Source organism: Leuresthes tenuis, unplaced genomic scaffold (assembly GCF_036924035.1).
Source record: "Leuresthes tenuis unplaced genomic scaffold, fLeuTen1.0.hap1 SCAF_5, whole genome shotgun sequence".
Classification (NCBI taxonomy): domain Eukaryota; kingdom Metazoa; phylum Chordata; class Actinopteri; order Atheriniformes; family Atherinopsidae; genus Leuresthes; species Leuresthes tenuis.
In genome coordinates this window covers 35984020-36008767 of record NW_027325359.1, presented here as the reverse complement: position 1 = coordinate 36008767, position 24748 = coordinate 35984020, and the positions used below count along the sequence as shown (strand labels likewise).

Here is a 24748-nt window from a genome sequence, read left to right as displayed (position 1 = left end):
TGATTTTCAGTCCACTTCTTGTGTCATTTGGCACAGCTCAGCCTTTTCTCCCTGTTTCCCTTCCTTAAGAACGGCTTCTTGACAGCCACCCTTCCATGGAGCCCATTTCTGATGAGGCTTGGGCCAACAGTAGATGGATCAGCTGAAGGTCCAGATGCATCTCTCAGGTCCTGTCAGGTCACAGCTGGATTTTTTCCTCTTTCTTAAGGACATCACTTTCAGATCCTGTTCATCTGCTGGAGATAGTTTTTTAGGCCTGACACTTCTTCTTTTGTCCTCCACTTGTCCAGTTTGAGTGAAGATGTAATTTCCACCAGCAGAGGGCGCTGTTGGGCTGCAGGACATGTGAAGCTCCAGCTGCCACATCACCACTTTGCACAGTCCAACTCCAGCTTTTACCAGGTCAGAAACACAGATAAAAGTAAGAAACTACGGTGGCTCGTTGGTCTAGGGGTATGATTCTCGCTTAGGGTGCGAGAGGTCCCGGGTTCAAAACTGATCAGATTACAGCTGTTTAGATAATTGGGATTTAAATAGATTCAGGAGACGTTGACTTTATGCCTTCAGCATCACTTTTAAACTACAGCTCTTCAATGATCACATTGATTTATGGATCTATGCGTCTAAAACTATGCATCACAGGCTCTATCAGTGATTTTAGTAAAGATTATATCAATAAATTAATCTTCAATAACTTTAATAGCATCAAACTAAATAAATTAACGATATTTTTTTCTTACTTTAGGCCGCTTAAAACTTTTTTTTTAAGTAAGTACAATTACAACATTATGAATTATACATTATGAAGGGCTGAGTTCTGATTTATTAATGACATTTAATAGAAATTATAAAGCCTGTCATTCTTTTTATCATCCCCAAACAGTTTGAGACAGTTAAGGAGTGAGTTTGGGGTAGATATCTTTTCTTATGTATGCAATATGAAAAAATAACGACATATTTATATTTTGGTTCCATCCTCTGCCTCTCATTAGGAACTTTTCTTATGGAGCATTAACAGGATACATTTAGCGGAGGACCCTAAAATCAATTTATTTATTTATTTTTGTTGGAAATGTAATATTTAGCAGGCAGAAGACAAGTTTTCTCCCAGTTACAAATGCTCTTATGCAAATTAAACCAGTGACGTCAGAGATTAACAGCTAACGACCCCGGTCTTTTATTTTGAAAAGAGCAGACCGGAAGTTCCTCTCTGTCGCTTTGCCATGTAGCTAATTATTAACCGACTGGTTAATTTCAACAAAAACATCCGTTTACAGCCGAGGAGAGCGCAGGGGCCCCGTTTACTGAACCAGGTATGATTTTATTTTAAATAACGCTTTGTGTTGCTGTCGTCAGTAGGAGTAGAACCGTAAGAAATCTACGGTGACGTTAGCTAAGTTTGCAAGTAAATAAAGTCCAATAAAAGCGTTTTGGTTTTATTTGAAAGCTTCTAGAGATTTTAAATCGTTATTCCAGCGCTTATTGTGTGTTGGACAGTGAACTGTGATGCGTTTTGTTGCATAAATGACATTCTTGTAAATCACCGGGAGATTAGCCAGATGGACAGCTTTAGCTTTTACTCGCTGTTGCCAGGCAACGGAACTGGCTCTTAGGTGGCCGAGGTAAAGCCTGTAATTAAATTAGTGTACATTCGTTTAAATTCACGGAAGCCCACATTGCTTCTTCTGAGTTTGTATGTCAGTAGGAAGAGAAATTATTAACCGTGTTGAACTGACTGACTCTATGTTTGTGGCTCTTTTTTTTAAAATAAGAAATAAAAAAGTGAGCTCAATGATGGTCCCCATATTCACCCTGAAGCTGAACCACAAGATTCACCCTCGCATGGTGACCATTGGGAAGTTTGATGGAGTTCGCCCATGCCTTACAGCAGCCACTCAAGCTGGAAAAGTGAGAACATTTACTGTTTTATCTTTGTTTTTTTGGAATTGCTTTATAGTCATAGAAAAAGTACACTGGAGTCCACAATGTAAGTCCTTCTGAAAGTAGGGAAACGGGGAGAAAAGACTGAGATAAGCCAGGTGAGATATATTATATGTTTTGATCAATAGTTCTGCAGCTTTCTGTAACCTTTAAAGTGTCCTGATCAACAGTTCTGCAGCTTTCTGAAACCTTTAAAGTGTCCTGATCAACAGTTCTGCAGCTTTCTGAAACCTTTAAAGTGTCCTGATCAACAGTTCTGCAGCTTTCTGAAACCTTTAAAGTGTCCTGATCAATAGTTCTGCAGCTTTCTGTAACCTTTAAAGTGTCCTGATCAACAGTTCTGCAGCTTTCTGAAACCTTTAAAGTGTCCTGATCAATAGTTCTGCAGCTTTCTGTAACCTTTAAAGTGTCCTGATCAATAGTTCTGCAGCTTTCTGTAACCTTTAAAGTGTCCTGATCAACAGTTCTGCAGCTTTCTGAAACCTTTAAAGTGTCCTGATCAATAGTTCTGCAGCTTTCTGTAACCTTTAAAGTGTCCTGATCAATAGTTCTGCAGCTTTCTGAAACCTTTAAAGTGTCCTGATCAATAGTTCTGCAGCTTTCTGTAACCTTTAAAGTGTCCTGATCAATAGTTCTGCAGCTTTCTGTAACCTTTAAAGTGTCCTGATCAACAGTTCTGCAGCTTTCTGTAACCTTTAAAGTGTCCTGATCAATAGTTCTGCAGCTTTCTGAAACCTTTAAAGTGTCCTGATCAATAGTTCTGCAGCTTTCTGTAACCTTTAAAGTGTCCTGATCAATAGTTCTGCAGCTTTCTGTAACCTTTAAAGTGTCCTGATCTACAGTTCTGCAGCTTTCTGAAACCTTTAAAGTGTCCTGATCAACAGTTCTGCAGCTTTCTGAAACCTTTAAAGTGTCCTGATCAACAGTTCTGCAGCTTTCTGAAACCTTTAAAGTGTCCTGATCAACAGTTCTGCAGCTTTCTGAAACCTTTAAAGTGTCCTGATCAACAGTTCTGCAGCTTTCTGAAACCTTTAAAGTGTCCTGATCAACAGTTCTGCAGCTTTCTGAAACCTTTAAAGTGTCCTGATCAATAGTTCTGCAGCTTTCTGAAGCTTTCACAGTTTTTCTTTGGACATTTTCTGCTTTTTCCCTCATCTTCAGTCCTTGTTCCTGAGAATTTTCAGTGTTTTTTCTTTGTTCAGCCGCTTAACTCTGACCTTTGAACCCTTCAGGCAGAAAAAAGGCTCCTAACTCAAGGGATGAACCAGTGTTGTGTCGACACAGAACAGACAACTTAGCAAAGAAGCCATTTTAAACTGGATCTTTAGGCTCTTTGTCACAAAGACACATCATTTGTTCCCATTTCTTTAGCTGCATCTATGAAAAACAGCAAAGAAAACACAGTTTGACAGACAGAAAATAGGATTTCTGCAGCAACAAGGTGATTCCCAAAGAGCTATTAGCTGAAAACTTGGCATATCTCAGCATGGTGTGCAGTGTGTCCTTAAAACATTTGAGGAAACTGGACAAGTGGAGGACAAAAGAAGAAGTGTCAGGCCTAAAAAACTATCTCCAGCAGATGAACAGGATCTGAAAGTGATGTCCTTAAGAAAGAGGAAAAAATCCAGCTGTGACCTGACAGGACCTGAGAGATGCATCTGGACCTTCAGCTGATCCATCTACTGTTGGCCCAAGCCTCATCAGAAATGGTCTCTGGTTTGAACATGTTTCAGTAAATCACTGCAGCCGGAAATATAGAAAGAAATGGGGGCTGATCAGCACTTTGGAGTCTGACCTGTATCCGGTTCTCCATTTGCTCCACAATATAATGTATAAATGTGTCATTAATATCAACCCAGAACGGTGTGGGGAGCCTCCTCTGCCATGAATAAAACACAATAAATCTCCTCTTTCCTCCTGCACGCTCCACTCAGCCATATTTCCTGTCCGGTGTCTTCTTCTGTGAAGTAAATATGTGAATAAGGGCCTTGAGATGACAATTGTTGTAATCTGGCGCTATATAAATAAAATTGAATTGAATTGAATTGAATTGAATAAAACAAAAACCTCATTTTCCACACATTCTCTGGTGTTACTCTGCGAAAACTGCTTAAAATTTCATGTAATCATTCTCCATCGGCCTCGTTTAAGGTCTGTTTCCCCCTTCGGATGACATATCGCTGCATTTTCACTCTTCACACAGATCATTGAGGTCCCAGTTCAAGCAAATGAGCCGTTTTAGCTCATGTGGCAACAGCTGCAGCAAAGTAGCTGTCATCCTTTTTGTGGCTCACCAAAACAAACCTTTTCTCACTCTGTTGTTCGTGGACGCAGACTGCATAAACTCAGTGTTCTGCTAATTAATCTTTATGCATTTAGCAGATGCTTTTATCCAAAGTGACTTACAGGTAGGCATTTAGGGTAAGGGGGTCTTGCCTAAGGACCCCTACTGGAGTCAAGCAGGGGATTTGATGGGGGACTGGGACACTATCCAGTCCCAGTCCCATATTTTCAAAATGTCTGCCACCAAAAATGCTTAAATGACACCAGACACAGTCCAGTTCTATACTGTGGAGTCCTTTAATCGATCAGCTATGATTCGTGTCTTTTCCCTCCGGTCAAAAGGTTTTTATCCACAACCCTCATGCCCGCGGTCAGAGACCTGCGGCTCATCGGCTGAGCCAGAGCACCCAGGACTCCGACATCTCTCTGCTCAACATCAACCAGGCAGTGACTTGTTTGACTGCAGGGACGCTGGGGCCGAACACCGCCGGGGACACGCTGTTGGTGGGATCTCAGACCAACCTGCTGGCCTACGACGTCCACGACAACGCGGACATCTTTTACAGAGAGGTGGGTGGAGTTTAGGCTGCTGGTTTGATCTGGATCTGAGCTGAATGTGAGCAGTCTGCTGTGGGCTGCTGCAGGTGACAGATGGAGCCAACGCCATCGTGTTGGGGAAACTCGGGGACATCGCTTCTCCCCTCGCCATCATCGGGGGGAATTGTGCCTTGCAGGGGTTCGACTATGAGGGCAGCGACCACTTCTGGACAGTAAGATGCTGGACTCCGCTTTGAATGCAAAGACATTTGGTGTGATTAGTAGAAGAAGTGGTTTGTCGTCAGGTTGGAAGTCGTAACTAACGAAGTTTTATTTGTTAGGTGACAGGAGATAACGTCAGGTCTCTGGTGCTCTGTGACTTCACCGGGGACGGGAAAAACGAGGTGAGTCTGATCCCTGCTTCTTGTGGCTCTCTGCTTTAGAAATGTTGGCAGATTAGTCAGAAACTACAGCCTGACTGGTGTAAAAATGGTCATTTGTCGGTGCTGTATCGGCAGCTGCTGGTTGGATCTGAGGACTTTGACATCAGGGTATTCAGAGAGGATGAGCTCGTGTCAGAGATGGCTGAAAATGAGGTAAATCAGTGCATTTCTCACCCGTTTCAGGGAGATTTGCTGCACAGCTCCAGAGTAACACTTTGTTTCCGTCCCGCTCCACACAGACTGTGACATCATTGTGTCACATGCACGGCAGCAGGTTTGGTTACGCCCTGGCTAACGGCACCGTTGGGGTGTATGATCGCACCGCCCGCTACTGGAGGATCAAGGTACAGTGAATGAAGCTTCCTGGGTCAGACACTGCATCCGTAATGCTTTTATCATTCATCCTTTCACTCCATCATGTGTGGGACAGGTGTGTTCCAGGTGTGTGTGGTTCCTCAGGTGCGTTTCACTGCTTCATCAGTGCAGGGATAAGGTACCTCAGCTTGTTTCTACAGCTTGGAGTCTGGAGTTGTTCAATGTGAGGACAGACATCAGCTGTCTGGAACATCATGAAGAAGAAAGGATGCTCTGGTAGGCCGAGGAAGAACCCTCAAAGGCCCGTCCAACGGATCAGAACCGTCTGCAGGAGGCAGGTGTGTCTGTCAGAGACGACTGTCCACAGAAGACTTCATGAACAGAAACTCAGAGGCTACACTGCTACATGCTAACCGCTAGTTAGCCACTGCTACATGCTAACAGCTAGTTAGCCACAGAAACAGGATGGACACGTCACAGGTTGGCAGAAAGTCCTTAAAGGAGCTGCAGAGTTCTGGGAAAAGGTGTTCTGGACAGACCGGACCCAGATGAACCTGCATCAGAGTGAAGAAAGTGTGGAGACCAACAGGAACCAAGATCCACAGCATAGCAGCTGCTCTGCTGAACACGGTGGGGGGGTGATGGCGTGGGCATGTCTGGCTGCCACAGGTTCTGCTGCCGCAGGTTCTGCTGCCACAGGTTCTGCTGCCACAGGTTCTGGCTGCCACAGGTTCTGGTTGCCACAGGTTCTGGTTGCCACAGGTTCTGCTCACTTATCTTCACTGATGATGGAGCTGCTCAATGAACTCTGAGCTGAAACATCTGATCTGCTCCAGTTCCAGTAAATGCCTCCAAAGCTTCATCCTGCAACAAGATAATGATCCAAACATCCTGCTGAGCAGCACCAGAGTTTCTCAGAGCTGAAACATAGCCGAGCCCGTCAGCTGGTTCAGATCCAGATGGTTCAGATCCAGCTGGTTCAGATCCAGCTGGTTCATATCCAGCTGTTTCAGATGGTTCAGATCCAGCTGTTTCAGATCCAGCTGATTTAGATCCAGCTGATCCAGCTGGTTCAGATCCAGCTGGTTCTGATCCAGCTGATTCAGATCCCGCTGGTTCAGATCCAGCTGGTTCAGCTGATCCAGATGGTTCAGATCCAGCTGGTTCAGATCCAGCTGTTTCAGATGGTTCATATCCAGCTGTTTCAGATGGTTCAGATCCAGCTGTTTCAGATCCAGCTGGTTCAGATCCAGCTGGTTCAGATCCAGCTGGTTCAGATCCAGCTGAGCTTCTATCTGCTGAAGGAGAGCCTTAAAGGGACGACCTGAGGGCTGAACACGGCTGCTTTAAAGCAGCCTCCATCACTCTGTCCCACCTGATGGAGCCTGAACTGAGGGGGGGGGGGGGGGCTGTGGATAAAAAGGGTGGAAGTGGCTCCATTATTTACCATGTTCCTTTCTGATCTCTTCACCCAGTCTAAGAATCACGCCATGAGCATCCACGCCTTTGACCTGAATGCAGACGGGGTTGTGGAGCTCATCACTGGCTGGTCCAACGGAAAGGTCTGAGCTCCACTTCATTTTGGATGTCAGAGCGCAGCGGTGAGCAGCCTCTCCGGCTGACCTCCCTCATGTGTTTCAGATCGATGCCCGGAGTGACAGAACAGGTGAGGTGATCTTCAAGGACAACTTCTCCTCCTCTGTGGCCGGCGTGGTGGAGGGCGACTACCGGTTGGACGGGCAGAAACAGCTGATCTGCACCTCTACGGAGGGGGAGGGTAAGCTGCCTCTTTAGAAGTGTGTGCGAGCTCTGAACCAATCACAGCTGGTTTTGTTAACCTTTTGCAGTTCGAGGTTACCTGCCGGCCAGTAAGGAGCTGAAAGGAAACCTGATGGACTCCAGTGCAGAGCAGGACCTCATCCGGGAACTCAGCCAACGCAGACAGAACCTGCTGCTGGAGCTGCGCAACTATGAGGAGAATGCAAAGGTGCGCATTCAGAGATATCTACAGATCCAGAGATATCTACAGATCCAGAGATAGCTACAGATCCATAGATAGCTACAGATCCAGAGATAGCTACAGATCCAGAGATAGCTACAGATCCAGAGATATCTGCAGATCCAGAGATATCTGCAGATCCAGAGATATCTACAGATCCAGAGATATCTACAGATCCAGAGATAGCTACAGATCCAGAGATATCTGCAGATCCAGAGATATCTACAGATCCAGAGATATCTACAGATCCAGAGATAGCTACAGATCCAGAGATATCTGCAGATCCAGAGATATCTACAGATCCAGAGATATCTGCAGATCCAGAGATATCTACAGATCCAGAGATAGCTACAGATCCAGAGATATCTACAGATCCAGAGATATCTACAGATCCAGAGATATCTACAGATCCAGAGATAGCTACAGATCCAGAGATATCTGCAGATCCAGAGATATCTGCAGATCCAGAGATAGCTACAGATCCAGAGATATCTACAGATCCAGAGATAGCTACAGATCCAGAGATATCTACAGATCCAGATATATCTACAGATCCAGAGATAGCTACAGATCCAGAGATATCTGCAGATCCAGAGATAGCTACAGATCCAGAGATATCTACAGATCCAGAGATATCTGCAGATCCAGAGATAGCTACAGATCCAGAGATAGCTACAGATCCAGAGATATCTACAGATCCAGAGATATCTACAGATCCAGAGATAGCTACAGATCCAGAGATAGCTACAGATCCAGAGATATCTACAGATCCAGAGATAGCTACAGATCCAGAGATAGCTACAGATCCAGAGATAGCTACAGATCCAGAGATATCTACAGATCCAGAGATAGCTACAGATCCAGAGATATCTGTAGATCCAGAGATATCTACAGATCCAGAGATATCTACAGATCCAGAGATAGCTACAGATCCAGAGATAGCTACAGATCCAGAGATAGCTACAGATCCAGAGATAGCTACAGATCCAGAGATATCTGTAGATCCAGAGATATCTACAGATCCAGAGATATCTACAGATCCAGAGATAGCTACAGATCCAGAGATAGCTACAGATCCAGAGATAGCTACAGATCCAGAGATAGCTACAGATCCAGAGATATCTGCAGATCCAGAGATATCTGCAGATCCAGAGATAGCTACAGATCCAGAGATATCTACAGATCCAGAGATAGCTACAGATCCAGAGATATCTACAGATCCAGATATATCTACAGATCCAGAGATAGCTACAGATCCAGAGATATCTGCAGATCCAGAGATAGCTACAGATCCAGAGATATCTACAGATCCAGAGATATCTGCAGATCCAGAGATAGCTACAGATCCAGAGATAGCTACAGATCCAGAGATATCTACAGATCCAGAGATATCTACAGATCCAGAGATAGCTACAGATCCAGAGATAGCTACAGATCCAGAGATATCTACAGATCCAGAGATAGCTACAGATCCAGAGATAGCTACAGATCCAGAGATAGCTACAGATCCAGAGATATCTACAGATCCAGAGATAGCTACAGATCCAGAGATATCTGTAGATCCAGAGATATCTACAGATCCAGAGATATCTACAGATCCAGAGATAGCTACAGATCCAGAGATAGCTACAGATCCAGAGATAGCTACAGATCCAGAGATATCTGTAGATCCAGAGATATCTACAGATCCAGAGATATCTACAGATCCAGAGATAGCTACAGATCCAGAGATAGCTACAGATCCAGAGATAGCTACAGATCCAGAGATATCTGCAGATCCAGAGATATCTGCAGATCCAGAGATATCTACAGATCCAGAGATATCTACAGATCCAGAGATATCTGCAGATCCAGAGATATCTACAGATCCAGAGATATCTACAGATCCAGAGATATCTACAGATCCAGAGATAGCTACAGATCCAGAGATATCTACAGATCCAGAGATATCTACAGATCCAGAGATATCTGCAGATCCAGAGATATCTACAGATCCAGAGATATCTACAGATCCAGAGATATCTGCAGATCCAGAGATATCTACAGATCCAGAGATATCTACAGATCCAGAGATATCTGCAGATCCAGAGATATCTACAGATCCAGAGATATCTACAGATCCAGAGATATCTGCAGATCCAGAGATATCTACAGATCCAGAGATATCTACAGATCCAGAGATATCTACAGATCCAGAGATAGCTACAGATCCAGAGATAGCTACAGATCCAGAGATAGCTACAGATCCAGAGACATCTACAGATCCAGAGATATCTACAGATCCAGAGACATCTACAGATCCAGAGATAGCTACAGATCCAAAGATATCTGCAGATCCAGAGATATCTACAGATCCAGAGATATCTACAGATCCAGAGATAGCTACAGATCCAGAGACATCTACAGATCCAGAGATAGCTACAGATCCAGAGATATCTGCAGATCCAGAGATAGCTACAGATCCAGAGATAGCTACAGATCCAGAGATATCTGCAGATCCAGAGATAGCTACAGATCCAGAGATATCTACAGACCCAGAGATAGCTACAGATCCAGAGATAGCTACAGATCCAGAGATATCTGCAGATCCAGAGATATCTGCAGATCCAGAGATATCTACAGATCCAGAGATATCTACAGATCCAGAGATATCTACAGATCCAGAGATATCTGCAGATCCAGAGATAGCTACAGATCCAGAGATATCTGCAGATCCAGAGATATCTACAGATCCAGAGATATCTACAGATCCAGAGATATCTACAGATCCAGAGATATCTACAGATCCAGAGATATCTACAGATCCAGAGATAGCTACAGATCCAGAGATATCTACAGATCCAGAGATAGCTACAGATCCAGAGATATCTACAGATCCAGAGATATCTACAGATCCAGAGATAGCTACAGATCCAGAGATAGCTACAGATCCAGAGATATCTACAGATCCAGAGATATCTACAGATCCAGAGATATCTACAGATCCAGAGATATCTACAGATCCAGAGATATCTACAGATCCAGAGATATCTACAGATCCAGAGATAGCTACAGATCCAAAGATATCTGCAGATCCAGAGATATCTACAGATCCAGAGATAGCTACAGATCCAGAGATATCTGTAGATCCAGAGATATCTACAGATCCAGAGATATCTGTAGATCCAGAGATATCTACAGATCCAGAGATAGCTACAGATCCAGAGATAGCTACAGATCCAGAGATATCTACAGATCCAGAGATAGCTACAGATCCAAAGATATCTGCAGATCCAGAGATATCTACAGATCCAGAGATAGCTACAGATCCAGAGATATCTACAGATCCAGAGATAGCTACAGATCCAGAGATAGCTACAGATCCAAAGATATCTGCAGATCCAGAGATATCTACAGATCCAGAGATAGCTACAGATCCAGAGATAGCTACAGATCCAGAGATATCTACAGATCCAGAGATAGCTACAGATCCAGAGATAGCTACAGATCCAGAGATATCTACAGATCCAGAGATATCTACAGATCCAGAGATATCTGTAGATCCAGAGATAGCTACAGATCCAGAGATAGCTACAGATCCAGAGATATCTGTAGATCCAGAGATATCTACAGATCCAGAGATAGCTACAGATCCAGAGATATCTACAGATCCAGAGATATCTGTAGATCCAGAGATATCTACAGATCCAGAGATAGCTACAGATCCAGAGATATCTGTAGATCCAGAGATAGCTACAGATCCAGAGATATCTGTAGATCCAGAGATAGCTACAGATCCAGAGATATCTACAGATCCAGAGATAGCTACAGATCCAGAGATATCTACAGATCCAGAGATAGCTACAGATCCAGAGATATCTACAGATCCAGAGATATCTGTAGATCCAGAGATATCTACAGATCCAGAGATAGCTACAGATCCAGAGATATCTACAGATCCAGAGATAGCTACAGATCCAGAGATATCTACAGATCCAGAGATAGCTACAGATCCAGAGATAGCTACAGATCCAGAGATAGTTACAGATCCAGAGATAGCTACAGATCCAAGGCTTTTATTCCCTGGATTAGTTGGTTATTAATGCATTATTAATATTATTAATCCATAAGATGGATGCTAACATCCACAGGAACTGTTGTTTCAGGGCGTGGCGCAGACGAACAGCGGGATGGGGGTCATACCGGCCAACACTCAGCTTCAGACGGCGCTGTCAGTGAGGCCTGCTACAGAAGCCCAGAAGGCTCATGTGGAGCTCAGCATCTCAACTCCAAACGGTAGCGTCTTTGAGCTGGTTCAGATGGTTCAGATCCAGCTGTTTCAGATGGTTCAGATCCAGCTGGTTCAGATCCTGCTGGTTCAGATCCAGCTGTTTCAGATCCAGCTGGTTCAGATGTTTCAGATCCAGCTGTTTCAGATGGTTCAGATCCAGCTGGTTCAGATCCTGCTGGTTCAGATCCAGCTGTTTCAGATCCAGCTGGTTCAGATGTTTCAGATCCAGCTGTTTCAGATCCAGCTGGTTCAGATCCAGCTGTTTCAGATCCAGCTGTTTCAGATCCTGCTGTTTCAGATCCAGCTGTTTCAGATCCAGCTGGTTCAGATCCAGCTGTTTCAGATCCAGCTGTTTCAGATCCTGCTGTTTCAGATCCAGCTGGTTCAGATGGTTCAGATCCAGCTGTTTCAGATCCATCTGATTCAGATCCAGCTGGTTCAGATCCAGCTGATTCAGCTGATTCAGATCCAGCTGATTCAGATCCAGCTGATTCAGCTGTTTCAGATCCAGCTGATTCAGATTCAGCTGATTCAGATCCAGCTGATTCAGCTGATTCAGATCCAGCTGATTCAGCTGATTCAGATCCAGCTGATTCAGATCCAGCTGGTTCAGATGGTTCAGATCCAGCTGATTCAGCTGATTCAGATCCAACTGTTTCAGATCCAGCTGGTTCAGATCCAGCTGTTTCACATGGTTCAGATCCAGCTGTTTCAGATCCAGCTGGTTCAGATGGTTCAGATCCAGCTGATTCAGATCCAACTGTTTCAGATCCAGCTGGTTCAGATGGTTCAGATTCAGCTGATTCAGATTCAGCTGTTTCAGATCCAGCTGTTTCAGATCCAGCTGTTTCAGATCCAGCTGTTTCAGATCCAGCTGGTTCAGATGGTTCAGATCCAGCTGATTCAGATCCAACTGTTTCAGATCCAGCTGGTTCAGATCCAGCTGTTTCACATGGTTCAGATCCAGCTGATTCAGCTGATTCAGATCCAACTGTTTCAGATCCAGCTGGTTCAGATCCAGCTGTTTCACATGGTTCAGATCCAGCTGTTTCACGTGGTTCAGATCCAGCTGTTTCAGATCCAGCTGTTTCAGATCCAGCTGGTTCAGATGGTTCAGATCCAGCTGATTCAGATCCAGCTGATTCAGATCCAGCTGTTTCTGATCCAGCTGTTTCAGATCCAGCTGGTTCAGATGGTTCAGATCCAGCTGATTCAGCTGATTCAGATCCAGCTGTTTCAGATCCAGCTGTTTCAGATCCAGCTGTTTCAGATCCAGCTGTTTCAGATCCAGCTGGTTCAGATGGTTCAGATCCAGCTGGTTCAGATCCAACTGTTTCAGATCCAGCTGGTTCAGATCCAGCTGTTTCACATGGTTCAGATTCAGCTGGTTCAGATCCAGCTGTTTCAGATCCAGCTGTTTCAGATCCAGCTGGTTCAGATGGTTCAGATCCAGCTGATTCAGCTGATTCAGATCCAACTGTTTCAGATCCAGCTGGTTCAGATCCAGCTGTTTCACATGGTTCAGATTCAGCTGGTTCAGATCCAGCTGTTTCAGATCCAGCTGTTTCAGATCCAGCTGTTTCAGATCCAGCTGGTTCAGATCCAACTGTTTCAGATCCAGCTGGTTCAGATCCAGCTGTTTCAGATCCAGCTGTTTCAGATCCAGCTGGTTCAGATGGTTCAGATCCAGCTGATTCAGCTGATTCAGATCCAACTGTTTCAGATCCAGCTGGTTCAGATCCAGCTGTTTCACATGGTTCAGATTCAGCTGGTTCAGATCCAGCTGTTTCAGATCCAGCTGTTTCAGATCCAGCTGGTTCAGATGGTTCAGATCCAGCTGATTCAGATCCAGCTGGTTCAGATCCAGCTGGTTCAGATGGTTCAGATGGTTCAGATCCAGCTGATTCAGATCCAGCTGGTTCAGATCCAGCTGGTTCAGATGGTTCAGATCCAGCTGATTCAGATCCAGCTGATTCAGCTGTTTCAGATTCAGCTGATTCAGATTCAGCTGTTTCAGATCCAGCTGTTTCAGATCCAGCTGTTTCAGATCCAGCTGTTTCAGATCCAGCTGGTTCAGATGGTTCAGATCCAGCTGGTTCAGATCCAACTGTTTCAGATCCAGCTGGTTCAGATCCAGCTGGTTCACATGGTTCAGATTCAGCTGGTTCAGATCCAGCTGTTTCAGATCCAGCTGGTTCAGATGGTTCAGATCCAGCTGATTCAGATCCAGCTGGTTCAGATCCAGCTGGTTCAGATGGTTCAGATCCAGCTGATTCAGATCCAGCTGATTCAGCTGTTTCAGATTCAGCTGATTCAGATTCAGCTGTTTCAGATTCAGCTGATTCAGATCCAGCTGTTTCAGATTCAGCTGATTCAGATCCAGCTGTTTCAGATTCAGCTGATTCAGATCCAGCTGTTTCAGATTCAGCTGATTCAGATTCAGCTGTTTCAGATCCAGCTGTTTCAGATCCAGCTGTTTCAGATCCAGCTGGTTCAGATGGTTCAGATCCAGCTGGTTCAGATCCAACTGTTTCAGATCCAGCTGTTTCAGATCCAGCTGTTTCAGATCCAGCTGTTTCAGATCCAGCTGTTTCAGATCCAGCTGGTTCAGATGGTTCAGATCCAGCTGGTTCAGATCCAACTGTTTCAGATCCAGCTGTTTCAGATTCAGCTTATTCAGATCCAGCTGTTTCAGATCCAGCTGATTCAGCTGATTCAGATCCAGCTGTTTCAGATTCAGCTGATTCAGATTCAGCTGTTTCAGATCCAGCTGTTTCAGATCCAGCTGTTTCAGATCCAGCTGTTTCAGATCCAGCTGGTTCAGATGGTTCAGATCCAGCTGGTTCAGATCCAACTGTTTCAGATCCAGCTGGTTCAGATCCAGCTGGTTCAGATAGTTCAGATCCAGCTGATTCAGATCCAGCTGATTCAGCTGTTTCAGATTCAGCTGATTCAGATCCAGCTGTTTCACATGGTTCAGATTCAGCTGATTCAGATCCAGCTGTTTCAGATCCAGCTGTTTCAGATCCAGCTGTTTCAGATCCAGCTGATTCAGATCCAGCTGATTCAGATCCAGCTGATTCAGATCCAGCTGGTTCAGATCCAGCTGATTCAGATCCAGCTGATTCAGATCCAGCTGTTTCAGATTCAGCTGATTCAGCTGATTCAGATCCAGCTGTTTCAGATTCAGCTGATTCAGATTCAGCTGTTTCAGATCCAGCTGTTTCAGATCCAGCTGTTTCAGATCCAGCTGTTTCAGATCCAGCTGGTTCAGATGGTTCAGATCCAGCTGGTTCAGATCCAACTGTTTCAGATCCAGCTGTTTCAGATTCAGCTTATTCAGATCCAGCTGTTTCAGATCCAGCTGATTCAGCTGATTCAGATCCAGCTGTTTCAGATTCAGCTGATTCAGATTCAGCTGTTTCAGATCCAGCTGTTTCAGATCCAGCTGTTTCAGATCCAGCTGTTTCAGATCCAGCTGGTTCAGATGGTTCAGATCCAGCTGGTTCAGATCCAACTGTTTCAGATCCAGCTGGTTCAGATCCAGCTGGTTCAGATGGTTCAGATCCAGCTGATTCAGATCCAGCTGGTTCAGATCCAGCTGGTTCAGATAGTTCAGATCCAGCTGATTCAGATCCAGCTGATTCAGCTGTTTCAGATTCAGCTGATTCAGATCCAGCTGTTTCACATGGTTCAGATTCAGCTGATTCAGATCCAGCTGTTTCAGATCCAGCTGTTTCAGATCCAGCTGTTTCAGATCCAGCTGATTCAGATCCAGCTGATTCAGATCCAGCTGATTCAGATCCAGCTGGTTCAGATCCAGCTGATTCAGATCCAGCTGATTCAGATTCAGCTGATTCAGATTCAGCTGTTTCAGATCCAGCTGTTTCAGATCCAGCTGTTTCAGATCCAGCTGGTTCAGATCCAGCTGGTTCAGATGGTTCAGATCCAGCTGGTTCAGATCCAACTGTTTCAGATCCAGCTGGTTCAGATCCAGCTGGTTCAGATGGTTCAGATCCAGCTGATTCAGATCCAGCTGGTTCAGATCCAGCTGATTCAGATCCAGCTGATTCAGCTGTTTCAGATTCAGCTGATTCAGATCCAGCTGTTTCACATGGTTCAGATTCAGCTGATTCAGATCCAGCTGTTTCAGATCCAGCTGTTTCAGATCCAGCTGTTTCAGATCCAGCTGATTCAGATCCAGCTGATTCAGATCCAGCTGATTCAGATCCAGCTGGTTCAGATCCAGCTGATTCAGATCCAGCTGATTCAGATCCAGCTGTTTCAGATTCAGCTGATTCAGCTGATTCAGATCCAGCTGTTTCAGATTCAGCTGATTCAGATTCAGCTGTTTCAGATCCAGCTGTTTCAGATCCAGCTGTTTCAGATCCAGCTGTTTCAGATCCAGCTGGTTCAGATGGTTCAGATCCAGCTGGTTCAGATCCAACTGTTTCAGATCCAGCTGTTTCAGATTCAGCTTATTCAGATCCAGCTGTTTCAGATCCAGCTGATTCAGCTGATTCAGATCCAGCTGTTTCAGATTCAGCTGATTCAGATTCAGCTGTTTCAGATCCAGCTGTTTCAGATCCAGCTGTTTCAGATCCAGCTGTTTCAGATCCAGCTGGTTCAGATGGTTCAGATCCAGCTGGTTCAGATCCAACTGTTTCAGATCCAGCTGGTTCAGATCCAGCTGGTTCAGATGGTTCAGATCCAGCTGATTCAGATCCAGCTGGTTCAGATCCAGCTGGTTCAGATAGTTCAGATCCAGCTGATTCAGATCCAGCTGATTCAGCTGTTTCAGATTCAGCTGATTCAGATCCAGCTGTTTCACATGGTTCAGATCCAGCTGTTTCAGATCCAGCTGTTTCAGATCCAGCTGATTCAGATCCAGCTGATTCAGATCCAGCTGATTCAGATCCAGCTGGTTCAGATCCAGCTGATTCAGATCCAGCTGATTCAGATCCAGCTGTTTCAGATCCAGCTGATTCAGATCCAGCTGATTCAGATCCAGCTGGTTCAGATCCACTTTCAGGCGCTTTGAACGCCTGATCTTTACAGACATGGCACAACCTGTCCAGGTGTGGAGGCTCTTCTGGGCCCAGCGGGCTAAAGAATGTCTCTTTCTTCCTCCCCAGAAACCATCATCAGGGCAGTTCTCATCTTTGCGGAGGGAATATTTGAGGGTGAAAGTCACGTGGTCCACCCCAGCGCCCAGAACCTGTCGGGCTGCGTCCAAGTCCCTGTGGTCCCCCCGAAAGACATACCGGTGGATCTGCACATCAAAGCCTTTGTTGGGGGGAGAACCAGGTAGGTGTGGAGGGTGGCCTCAGCTTAAAGCTCACAGGAGTTTTGTTTCCGTGTCGCTGAGGAAAGCGTTTGTGTCTCCAGCACCCAGTTCCACGTGTTCGAGATCACCCGTCAGCTGCCTCGTTTCTCCATGTATGAGCTGACAGGCGACTCCTCCGCTGCTCTCACCACCGGAAGAGTTTCCTTCAGCATCAGCGACCGGCCGGAAAGAGTAAGTTGGGCAGACCCAGAAATGATTCTGTTCCAGGCAGAAACCGGCTGAGTTTTAACTTATTCCTGGCTCCATGTTCTCATGTCTGTAGGTGGTAATGTGGCTGAATCAGAATTTCCTGCTTCCAGAAGGAGTAGAGAGTCCGAATGTCACCTTTAATTCTCTGAGAGGAGGGGGGCATTTGTCCTTCAGCATGGCCGGCAGCGGGCAGGTACAGATGTGTAGATGTAGTGCATTGTGGGTAATAGGCTCGTTACAGTGGGAAAAACAGAAAAAGTGGAGAAGGCGGAACTGGAAATGTTCTGTCAGATGGTGGGAGTCTGTGGTCATCCGCCTTCTGTCATCAGCTGTTCAGAGTAAACATGTTGGAGCGGGTGGAGACTGACTGAGGAAGGCTTTTGGGACTCTTAAATTCATCGTTATGGCGTCACTGCGGTTCGGTTCAGCTGGTTTTCACGGTTTGAACGGCTGAGATCAACAAGTTTCAGTCAGTGTTTCACTCCGTGTTACCATGACGACGCCTCAGCAGCACATCCAACCTCAGAGGGACGCAATAACAGGTGGAAAGTTACCAGCAGCTCTCTGGGGTCTGACCTGTTGGTGCTAAGTGACAAAGGCATGAAATGCATGAGAGAAGCTGCTGGTCTGCATCTCTTATGGAAGCCTCTGCACATCCTCACCAAACTACACATGAAATATTTCATGTTTTTAACACCAGAGGGTTTTATCATGTGAGCTTTAACTTCTCAGCACATCTAAAGGAAAGGTTTTAAACCTACACCAATGAAAGAATCTCAAATGTTCTTCCTCTTTGAACAAATGTTCTTCCTTTCCGGTCAGATCACGCTGAGGACCGATGACGTTGACCTGGCAGGAGATTTGGTTCAGTCTCTGGCCTCCTTCCTGGCAATAGAAGACCTGCCTGCAGAGGCAGACTTCCCCACATACTTTGAGGAGCTTCGCACAACGCTGACTGAGGTCTCACCATCACACAGACACACTTCTGTTTATCTGAAATACTGCAGTGTTCAGTAAGAGGGAAGAATCTGCCTCTCTGGAAGGCTCAGAGAGGTCGCTTTAGGTGTTTTATTCTTTATTTTTCTGTTCCACGTCAAGGAAAAGTTGAAAATACCAAGAGATTTACTGACAAAAAGCTCTTATATCCACATTTTAGTATCTAATTTCTTATTTTATTATAACAGCAACACAACAGACGCTGGAGCTGATTCCAGGTAAACCAAACCTGAGTCTTTGCCTTTTCTGTTGTAGGTGGACGAGTTTCACTCGGTCCATCAGAAGTTAACTGCAGCCATGGCCGACCACTCCAATTACATCAGGAACATGCTGGTACAAGCAGAGGATGCTCGCCTCATGGGTGACGTGTGAGTTTCCACATTATTTCACCTCACTGCTGCGCTTCCTGTAAAAGTGTAATTTCCCACATGTCCTCTGCTTTCTGTGTCAGTTCTGCTGTAAAAACACTATAAAAACACAGTGAAAACAAACACTGTAAAAACACTATGAAAAACATTGTAAAAACAGTGAAAAACACTATTAAAAACACTGAAAACACTATGAAAAACACAGTGAAAACACTGAAAAACACAGTGAAAACACTGAAAAACAGTAAAAACACTGAAAACACAGTTAAAACACAGTGAAAACACAGTAAAAACAGTGAAAAACACTGAAAACAGTAAAAACACAGTTAAAAACACTGTAAAAACACTGAAAAACTGTAAAAACACTGTAAAAACACTGAAAAACAGTAAAAACACTGGGAAAACACTGAAAAACAGTAAAAACACTGTAAAAACAGTAAAAACACTGAAAACACAGGAAACACACTGAAAAACAGTAAAAACACTGAAAACACTGAAAAACAGTAAAAACACTGAAAACACAGTTAAAACACAGTGAAAACACAGTAAAAACACTGAAAACACAGTAAAAACACTGAAAAACACTGAAAACAGTAAAAACAAAGTTAAAAACACTGTAAAAACACTGAAAAACTGTAAAAACACTGTAAAAACACTGTAAAAACACTGAAAAACAGTAAAAACACTGGGAAAACACTGAAAAACAGTAAAAACACTGTAAAAACAGTAAAAACACTGAAAACACAGGAAAAACACTGAAAAACAGTAAAAACATTGTGAAAACACAGTTAAAAACCCTGTAAAAACAGTAAAAAAACACAGTAAAACACAGTGAAAGAACACTGTAAAAACAGTGAAACACTGTGAAAACACAGGAAAAACAGTGAAAAACAGTAAAAACACTGTGAAAACACAGTTAAAAACACTGTAAAAACAGTAAAAACACTGTGAAAACACTGAAAAATAGTAAAAACACAGTGAAAGAAAACTGTAAAAACAGTGAAAAACTGTAAAAACACTGAAAACACAGGACAAACAGTAAAAACACTGTGAAAACACAGTAAAAACACTGAAAAACTGTAAAAACACTGTGAAAGAACACTGTAAAAACACTGAAAAACAGTAAAAACACTGTGAAAACACAGGAAAAACAGTAAAAACACTGAAAACACAGTTAAAAACACTGTAAAAACAGTAAAAAAACTGAAAAACAGTAAAAACACTGTGAAAACACTGAAAAATAGTAAAAACACAGTGAAAGAACACTGTAAAAACAGTGAAAAACTGTAAAAACACTTTGAAAACACAGGACAAACAGTAAAAACACTGTGAAAACACAGGAAAAACAGTAAAAACACTGAAAACACAGTTAAAAACACTGTAAAAACAGTAAACAGTAAAAACAGTGAAAAACTGTAAAAAAAAACTGAAAAACAGTAAAAACACTGAAAAATTGTAAAAACACAGTGAAAGAACACTGTAAAAACAGTGAAACACTGTGAAAACACAGGAAAAACAGTGAAAAACAGTAAAAACACTGTGAAAACACAGTTAAAAACACTGTAAAAACAGTAAAAACACTGTGAAAACACTGAAAAATAGTAAAAACACAGTGAAAGAAAACTGTAAAAACAGTGAAAAACTGTAAAAACACTGAAAACACAGGACAAACAGTAAAAACACTGTGAAAACACAGTAAAAACACTGAAAAACTGTAAAAACACTGTGAAAGAACACTGTAAAAACACTGAAAAACAGTAAAAACACTGTGAAAACACAGGAAAAACAGTAAAAACACTGAAAACACAGTTAAAAACACTGTAAAAACAGTAAAAAAACTGAAAAACAGTAAAAACACTGTGAAAACACTGAAAAATAGTAAAAACACAGTGAAAGAACACTATAAAAACAGTGAAAAACTGTAAAAACACTGTGAAAACACAGTAAAAACACTGAAAACAGTTAAAAACACTGAAAAACTGTAAAAACACTGTGAAAGAACACTGTAAAAACACTGAAAAACAGTAAAAACACTGTAAAAACACAGTTAGAAACCCTGTAAAAACAGTAAAAAAACACAGTAAAAACAGTAAAAACACAGTGAAAGAACACTGTAAAAACAGCGAAAAACAGTAAAAACACTGTGAAAACACAGGAAAAACAGTGAAAACAGTAAAAACACTGTGAAAACACAGTTAAAAAGACTGTAAAAACAGTAAAAAAAACTGTAAAAACAGTGAAAAACTGTAAAAACAGTGAAAAACTGTAAAAAAACCCTGAAAAACAGTAAAAACACTGAAAAAGAGTGAAAAACAGTAAAAACACTGTGAAAACACAGTGAAAAAACAGTAAAAACACTGTGAAAACACAGTGAAAAAACAGTAAAAACACTGAAAACACTGAAAAACAGTAAAAACACAGTGAAAGAACACTGTAAAAACAGTGAAAAACAGTAAAAACACTGTGACAACACAAGAAAAACAGTAAAAACACAGTGAAAGAACACTGTAAAAACACTGAAAAACTGTAAAAACACTGAAAGAACACTGTAAAAACAGTAAAACCACTGTGAAAATGCAGGAAAAACAGTGAAAAAAAGTAAAAACACAGTTAAAAACACTGTAAAAACAGTAAAAAAAAACAGTTAAAACACTGTGAAAACACTGAAAAATAGTAAAAACACAGTGAAAGAACACTGTAAAAACAGTGAAAAACTGTAAAAACACTGTGAAAACACAGGACAAACAGTAAAAACACTGTAAAAACAGTAAAAAAAACACAGTGAAAAACTGTAAAAAAAACCTGAAAAACAGTAAAAACACTGTGAAAACACTGAAAAATAGTAAAAACACAGTGAAAGAACACTGTAAAAACAGTTAAAAACTGTGAAAACACAGTAAAAACACTGAAAACAGTTAAAACACTGTGAAAACACTGAAAAATAGTAAAAACACAGTGAAAGAACACTGTAAAAACACTGAAAAACAGTAAAAACACTGTGAAAACACAGTTAAAAACCCTGTAAAAACAGTAAAAAAAACAGTAAAAACACAGTGAAAGAACACTGTAAAAACAGTGAAAAACAGTAAAAACACTGTGAAAACAGTTAAAAACACTGTAAAAACAGTAAAAACACTGTAAAAACAGTGAAAAATAGTAAAAACATAGTGAAAGAACACTGTAAAAACTGTGAAAAACTGTAAAAACACTGTGAAAACACAGGACAAACAGTAGAAACACTGTGAAAACACAGTAAAAACACTGAAAACACAGTTAAAAACACTGTAAAAACACTGAAAACTGTAAAAACACTGTGAAAACACAGTAAAAACACTGAAAACACAGTTAAAAACACTGTAAAAACACTGTGAAAGAACACTGTAAAAACACTGAAAAACAGTAAAAACACTGAGAACACTGTAAAAACAGTGAAAAACTGAAAACACAGTAAAAACACTGAAAACAGTTAAAAACACTGTAAAAACACTGAAACACTGTGAAAGAACACTGAAAAACAGTAAAAACACTGTGAAAACACAGTTAAAAACCCTGTAAAAACAGTAAAAACACAGTGAAAGAACACTGTAAAAACAGTGAAAAACAGTAAAAACACTGTGAAAACACAGGAAAAACAGTGAAAAACTGTAAAAACACTGTGAAAACACAGGAAAAACAGTGAAAAACTGTAAAAACACTATGAAAACACAGTTAAAAACACTGAGAAACAGTAAAAACACTGAAAAAGAGTGAAAAACAGTAAAAACACTGTGAAAACACAGGAAAAACTGTGAAAAACACTGTGAAAACACTGAAAAACAGTAAAAACACTGTGAAAACACAGGAAAAACAGTGAAAAACAGTAAAAACACTGTGAAAACACTGAAAACAGTAAAAACACAGTTAAAAACACTTTAAAAACAGTAAAAAACAGTTAAAAACACAGTGAAAAACAGTAAAAACACTGAAAACACTGAAAAACAGTAAAAACACAGTTAAAGAACACTGTAAAAACAGTGAAAACAGTAAAAACACTGTGACAACACAGGAAAAACAGGAAAACACTGAAAACACAGTTAAAAACACTGTAAAAACACTGAAAAACTGTAAAAACACTGAAAGAACACTGTAAAAACAGTGAAAAACAGTAAAACCACTGTGAAAATGCAGGAAAAACAGTGAAAAACAGTAAAAACACTGTGAAAACACAGTTAAAAACACTGTAAAAACAGTAAAAACACTGTGAAAACACTGAAAAATAGTAAAAACACAGTGAAACAACACTGTAAAAACAGTGAAAAACTGTAAAAACACTTTGAAAACACAGGACAAACAGTAAAAACACTGTGAAAACACAGGAAAAACAGTAAAAACACTGAAAACACAGTTAAAAACACTGTAAAAACAGTAAACAGTAAAAACAGTGAAAAACTGTAAAAAAAAACTGAAAAACAGTAAAAACACTGAAAAATTGTAAAAACACAGTGAAAGAACACTGTAAAAACAGTGAAAAACTGTAAAAACACTGTGAAAACACAGTAAAAACACTGAAAACAGTTAAAAACACTGTAAAAACACTGAAAAACTGTAAAAACACTGTGAAAGAACACTGTAAAAACACTGAAAAACAGTAAAAACACAGTTAAAAACACTGTGAAAACACAGTTAAAAACACTGTAAAAACACTGAAAAACTGTAAAAACACTGTAAAAACACAGTGAAAAACTGTAAAAACACAGTTAAAAACACTGTAAAAACACTGAAAAACTGTAAAAACACTGTAAAAACACAGTGAAAAACTGTAAAAACACTGTGAAAACACAGGAAAAACACTGTAAAAACAGTAAAAAACACTGTGAAAACAGTAAAAAAAACACTGTAAAAACACTCAAAAACACAATAAAACAGTGTAAAAACGAGTCATTTTGAGCCGCATGTTTGTGTCAGAGTACTGAACGCTTTCTCTTCCTTCTGCAGGACGACCATGAAGAAGCGTTACAGGGAGCTCTACGACCTGAACAGAGATCTCATTAATGAGTACAAGATCCGCTCCAACAACCACAACGCCCTTCTGGCCCGCCTCAAGTCCGTGAACCAGGCCATCCAGCGGGCCGGGAGGCTCCGAGGTAGGAAGGGTTCAGAGCTGGAGTCCCTCAGGGTTAATGTTGTCTTTAAGGTGGGAAACTCTGCTGCTGTGGCTCTGATCAGTGAAAAGTGAGCACTGAAACACTGAAAGAGGTTACAGCTGAAAGGTGATCATTTAATCACTTTCTTACATTTGTTAAATGGCAGAATAAACACAGAAGATTCCAGTCTGAGTTTTGGAGGCTTCTGATTGGTTAATTGACACCATTTGAGCTCAAGATCAAGTCTGGTTCAGATTTAGATGCTATTTTTGCTGATATCTTTAGTTTTAGGAGTAAAAGGAGGTTCTTTTCTGTTGTTTCCCTGCAGTAACTCCCTTCCTGTTCTGTTGTTTCACCCGACTGTACCTCCCCGTTTCTCCTCAGTGGGTAAACCCAAGAACCAAGTGATCTCCGCCTGTCGGGACGCCATCAAGAGCAACAACGTGAACGCGCTGTTCAGGGTGATGAGGGCTGGCACCGCGTCCTCCTGAGGCCCAAAGCAGGCGGAGGAGAGGAAGAGACTCTTTAATGGAGCCTTAATCCAAGTTTCTGCGTGACTCGGCGTTAAGCAACAGCCTGGCAGCAACATCTGGCCCCAGGAACATCTGGCGCCGCCTCCTCTTGTGTCAGCTCAGAGAAAGGAAAGGACCGCCGCAGCTTTAGAACGTGTCTCCCGTCTTAGTGTAGTTCAGCGGCTGTTTGGGAGGGCCGAGGTGTTCCCGGGGAGGTTTAAACCTCACTGACCATGTGCTGGATCTGTTCGCACAGCTGGAGCGCACAGCTGGAGCCAGACGGCGAGCAGCTGGGTGTCCTTCACGCCACTGCTGGCCCTGACGCTCCGGTGTGCAGCCAAAGAAAACCGGCGTGTCACTCCTTCACCTTTTGTAGCGTGTAAACGTGGTTTTGTGTGTGTGGCAGCTCTTAATAAACTGGTTTG

At 42.3% G+C, this 24748-nt stretch overlaps 1 protein-coding gene across 1 annotated transcript; it reads left to right on the top strand.

The window, feature by feature from the left end:
- The first annotated feature begins 1202 nt into the window (after window positions 1-1202).
- bbs2 (Bardet-Biedl syndrome 2) lies at window positions 1203-24748 on the top strand. Its single transcript, XM_072386758.1, has 18 exons — window positions 1203-1313; window positions 1773-1908; window positions 4567-4794; window positions 4869-4994; window positions 5103-5165; window positions 5280-5357; window positions 5444-5548; window positions 6995-7081; window positions 7161-7296; window positions 7367-7506; window positions 11664-11793; window positions 16924-17095; window positions 17177-17306; window positions 17398-17517; window positions 18147-18284; window positions 18576-18688; window positions 23663-23811; window positions 24196-24748. The coding sequence occupies exons 2-18, from the start codon at window positions 1792-1794 to the stop codon at window positions 24300-24302; spliced, it is 2139 nt and encodes a 712-aa protein (XP_072242859.1). The 5' UTR covers window positions 1203-1313; window positions 1773-1791; the 3' UTR covers window positions 24303-24748.